The following is a 5,393-nucleotide window of genomic DNA, read 5'->3' as shown; positions in this document are numbered from 1 at the left end:
CCAACATTCGTGGCACCTTTAGCACCGGCGAGGCAGACAGCTCATCAGAATGGAAGACAAATGTGGCAGCGTGAACCTGACCAAATGAGGGGAAGAGGTGATGACTAATGATTCATTTTCCTGCCTCGAGGCGAAAAGTTATGCGAGGCTTCCGGGTTTCATGCAGACAGAAATAGGGATATTCTACGTTAGTCAGAAAAGAGAAGTTTTCCCTGACAGTCAAAAAGTCGTCTCTAAGTTTTACACAGAGCCAAAAGTTTGGTTCGATTATGCTTTATTAAATCAGCAAACCAAATCTACTGGTTTATGTAACATTTCACTCAGAGCACGTTCAATTACTCGCACTGGAGTGAGCATGAGTGGATCTGTGTTTTTATCTGTGACAAAGACAATCAGATCTGAGGCGTTGGATTGCCTGAATTCACCATATCCCTAGTTTTGCTATTAACAAAGCACTTACGTGTCCGTGTTTGAGGCTTCAACAGAAACAATCATTTACTATAAATGGGGTGATGTCCCACTTTGCTTCACTGTATTGTGGTTCTGTTGCTTTGCTGTCCTTTCACCGCGTGCACTCTAAAAACTGTAACTATGCTCTACTCAATTTAATCTGTGTAACATTTTTACACTTAAAATATTGAGTAAATTTGAAAGCTGTGAAATCATTTAGATTTACCTTATGGATTAAGTAAATTTAATTAAAAAAATAAGCAGATCTGAACAATTACATTGAGTACCATGAAATAAAAAAATTGAGTTGATATAATTAAAATTTTAAGTCTATGCAATAGTAAACCTAAGTTCAAACCACTCAAAACAATGAGTAGATATAATTAAAATTTTAAGTCTATGCAATAGTAAACCTAAGTTCAAACCACTCAAAACAATGAGTAGATATAATTAAAATGTTAGGTAGATGCAACTGAAAATTTGATTATTATTTAACAAAACAAATCTGCTACATATACTTAATTTTTTTAACATAATGTAATTCATACTGGACTATCAAATATCAGAATAAATATGTTACATTAACTTATTTTTAAGTATTTACTCTTTAATCTATGAGTACTTCAAGTCAATATATGAAACAAAATAATAAACATAAAGCAATTCTACACATATCAACATTTTTAAGTAAACATTTATTTGTCTGTTTTGACAATTATAAATCATCAAGTTTAAATCCAAACTCAATTAGCTGAATGTAATTATAGTTATTGTATAACATGGTAGACATTTATTAATTCTTGGTGCATTCAGCCTGATGCTCACATGGACACTGTCACATGCTTACTGGCGAGAATAAACCATGTTAAAAGAAACTAGATAATATACCATGAGTTGTAATGCCAGTTGAGAATTCCAGGTTGAGACCCCCTCAGTTGAATCTAATCTAATCAAGTTTAAATCCAACAGCTTATCTTTGCAAATGACATGTAAAAACAGTTGAACTCTTAATAAGGGGTCTCAACCTGGAAATCTCAACTGGCATTACAACTCATGGTTGTAATGCCAACAATGTCTACCATGTTATACAATAACTATAATTACATTCAGCTAATTGAGTTGCAAGTTCCAACAGTCAAAGTGCATTGCCAAACCAATCAAATCTCTTTTTACAGCATCTTAACATGAATATACTTATACTAGTCTTTCTTGTCTTTATGTTTCACTTCCTGGGTCTGAGTAAAGACAAATAGCTACATCCTCCATATTTATCTCTGTTTTCTTTTTGTTGCTTTAACTAAACTCTCTACCAGGCGGTGACCAGGAGCCATAATGAGTCCCTCAGGGGGTGTGACTGGTCTGGTTGGGTCTGAACAGAACAATGACATTTTGCATGTCTAAAATGCACCAAGGACAACATTTTGCATCCTCCTGAAATGCACCAAAAACAGTGATATTTCACATTAAAGTTCCACATCAAAAAACAAGAACAGTCCAACATGCAATTTCACTATGAATGGAAACTTTAAGTCTTATGTAAACATTAAGACAACAGTACATCAGCTAAACTTTAGACTTGCCAATGAAAAATTCCGTAACTAAGAGAGCATCTTGCTGAACAGTAGCCAGTCACTACATACAGAGGTAATTCTTTAGTCTCTGAACCTTGTTGGAAAGGTTTCCAGAATCCAGCTCCAGCAGTACTTTCTGGAATACCTCAAAACTATGTTTGAGGTTCTTGGCGTATTGCAGATCTAACGCGTACGTCAGTCCCAAAAGATAGCAGCAGGCCCTGCTAACATCTCCAAGACTGCTGAGGACAGTGTTGCCCTCAATGACAATCCCGACATCCAATGACCCATCTTGTTTCCGCAGCAGGTAAATCTTCATGACCTCTTCTGCCAACTCCTCTTGAACACTGGCAGATCCATCAGCAGCATCCTGCAGACATTGTAAAGATAACTTTAGTTTAGAACTCACTCTCAACCTGCATGTCACAAGACAAATACCACCTACCAACATAAGAGCATAGCAGGACATAAAGTGGACAAACTAAACAATACTACTGTGGTGGTCCCAAATTTGTTTTTGATCTCACAGACAGACAAAATAACTAATTAATGCTTCCATATAATTCATTTCTCTCTCCAAATAAAATTGACTCGTACAGTATCTGATGTCCACAGCTGGTTTACACTATGTGGAAAGCAGCTTCTTCTTTGTGTGCGGTAAGGAAAAAACAAACGTACTGCAGGAACTCTATGGTCACCCATGATTACGTTGTTAAAAATCATGAAAATAATACAGTATTATACTAACCTCAAAGTCCTTGAACAAGGCACTGGCATCTTCTCCCAAGTGATTGATGAGACATCGGATGACAACATCCCGGGTCTGTTGAATGGGGATTCCACTCTGCAGAACAGAAAGTCTCAAAATTCTAATACAATGCAAAACTACACATCCAAGCAGAGCTTTCATTTCTTGGAGAAACTTGAGTCAAACCTTTCAATAGAATTTACGTTAGAAAAATTTAACTGGAGTTGGAGTGTAGTGATGTAAGAATAAACCAAAACATGTAAAATGGTGTGCAGAGGATGTGAGAGATTGAGGGACAGAAAACTAAGGAAGAAAAAGCAAGAACTGTTAAGGAAGGCTGGAGGATAGGAGGAGGCATGAGGGAGAGTTGGTGGGGATAAAGATAAGTTATCTGATTAGGAAATGAATATGTAATTATTGATGGTAATAAGCTTAAAGGAGAGAAACGTGAATGAGACAGGTTTAATACCTTAAGTAGAACACTCATTTGTGCCCGATGTCTCTCTCCTGCAGCACCTTTCTTCGTTTGAAACAAGGACAGCAGTTTAGGTGTATAGAAGTCCAACATTGCCATGAATTTTGGCTCAAGATTCAGTGTGGTGATCCTCTGAAACTCTGCACTAACCTGAAAGAGAGAGATGAGAAAAGAAGAAAAAAAGAACTGGTGACTCATCTGTTGTCAAGTCCATACTGAGATGAATAGGATGCAAGACTGTTCCATTATTATTTTTAATAGGATGTACAGTCAGCAACCACTTGATTAGGTACACCTGTGCAATCAAATGCAATCAAATACAACAGCTCTGCCACACATACTTATGATTATTATACTTTGTTTATCATTGAGGACATCGTGGTAAATGGTTTATTGGAGTGCATTATATTGAGCGGTGTCCTTATACTTTTCTCCAACCATTAACATACGTTGAGGGGGACAAAATATTAGGAACACTTTTCAATGTATTGCACTCCAGCACCACCCACTACAACCTCAATGATAAACAAAGCATAATAATCACCTTTCTGACAATGTCAACAAAAACTGAAAATGTATATGTGGCAGAGCTGTTGTATTTGATTGCATTAGATGACACAGGCCTAACTAATGAGTGTGTAACTGTGAAACATGCAGGTTTTCAGTCCACAATATGTGTTGACCACTCTGTAACAACAATTCCAATTACTCACTTGCGAGACATCAAACAAGGCGGGCCATCTGTCCTTGATGTCACTGATGCTCATCTGTAGGGTGACAACCTCATGTCTCCTATGTGCAAAAGTTCTGCACATCAAGTCCTTGATGACTGTGCTCTCTCTCTTCTTTGATTCAGTGATTAGTTGGTTTCGGTCCAGCTCTTGTTGGTCCTTACTGTCTCCTGCAGGATAGTGTGGGAGAAACACCACTTCTCCTTTCCGTGCTTTCTTTATATTCTTTGCAGCAGACCTGTCATCCGGGTGCTTGTTCTTAAGTGAGTTGCAGACAACCTCAGGAAATCCAAGGCTTCGGAGCTTCGACCTGTAATTTCCCATCTTATATTTAAGACTGTACATCCATCCAAGCCAGCCATTACGACTGCCTAGCTCTGTCAGGCATGGATGCTTTCTGACTAAAGCCTCTGCCACCTCACCTATCTGAAGGCCTGTGGGGTAGGGTGTGTAGCTGTACATGTAGTCAGCTAATTTTTCCATGATTTCAGATCGGATCCGAGTATTGTTCAGCACAGTACGATCTTTGACAAACTCTTCATTGGCATTCATCAGTACTGTCTCTGCTGCCACAGAGAAAAGTGGAATGATGATTTGATTTGGCCATGTTGTCGTCTGAGGGCTTCTACGTGGGGATAGGAAAATAGTGTCTTGTGAAGACACTGATGAGGCATCTGTCTGGGAATCTGTCGTTGCATCAGTAGCAGAGCTTGAACTGTCATTCATTATATCTGTCTGGTTTTCAGTCAAAGCAGTCAATGTAAGAACTACAGATGGAATAATCACCACTTTGATTGTCCCCTTGTGTTTAATCTGGTTGGTAGAATGCAGAGTGAAGTAATCACCAAAGTCCTCATCCAGGTAATGCAGGGTAAAATCCTCAATGAGTCCAAATGTCTCTTTTACTGTCTCATGTAACTGTTCTACAGTGCTGGGTATTCCTGAGGACAGTGTAAGCTTCTCACTCCGGTGTTCTATAACAACTTTCAATGCAACCAAATCCATCTGGACAGAAAGAGAAAGAAATTACTCTGTAGGAAGGAAGCAAGGTGTTAGACATTAAAGAGTCAGACTCATCACCTAACACTGGCAAATAATGTGACGTTTCAATGTCACCATGAGTTTTCCTTCCACAAAATATGCTGTCAAGGGATATGTGTCCCCAAGTTCACTCTGCTGTACCAGGGTCATTTTCCCAGAGTGGTCTAACATAAATGCCCTAAAATGTTCATCATACCAGCTGTTAAGCATTTTCACAATGAAACTGACACTGCCATCGACAATAACAATCTGTGAAATCATAACAAAATCAGGTATACCACCAGTTGACCCATAAGGCAAAACCATCCCAGCAGCATATTTAGTTCCATGGAGTATGGCCACATTGGTCAAATTCAAAGAGGTTTGTGTTGGATAAA

At 38.5% G+C, this 5,393-nt stretch overlaps 1 protein-coding gene across 1 annotated transcript; it reads right to left on the bottom strand.

Annotated features, from left to right (window-relative positions):
- Window positions 1-1,574: 1,574 nt before the first annotated feature.
- LOC133019948 (uncharacterized) lies at window positions 1,575-4,304 on the bottom strand. The gene is made up of 4 exons (XM_061086546.1): window positions 3,958-4,304; window positions 3,239-3,394; window positions 2,770-2,865; window positions 1,575-2,391 (listed from the first exon to the last, which is right to left on the bottom strand). Exons 1-4 carry the CDS (start codon window positions 4,297-4,299, stop codon window positions 2,083-2,085), a joined length of 903 nt encoding a protein of 300 aa, XP_060942529.1. The 5' UTR covers window positions 4,300-4,304; the 3' UTR covers window positions 1,575-2,082.
- Window positions 4,305-5,393: the final 1,089 nt, after the last annotated feature.

This window comes from Limanda limanda, chromosome 14 (assembly GCF_963576545.1).
Source record: "Limanda limanda chromosome 14, fLimLim1.1, whole genome shotgun sequence".
Classification (NCBI taxonomy): domain Eukaryota; kingdom Metazoa; phylum Chordata; class Actinopteri; order Pleuronectiformes; family Pleuronectidae; genus Limanda; species Limanda limanda.
Note: the sequence above shows the minus strand (reverse complement) of the source record. Positions and strands in the feature narration are given on the sequence as shown.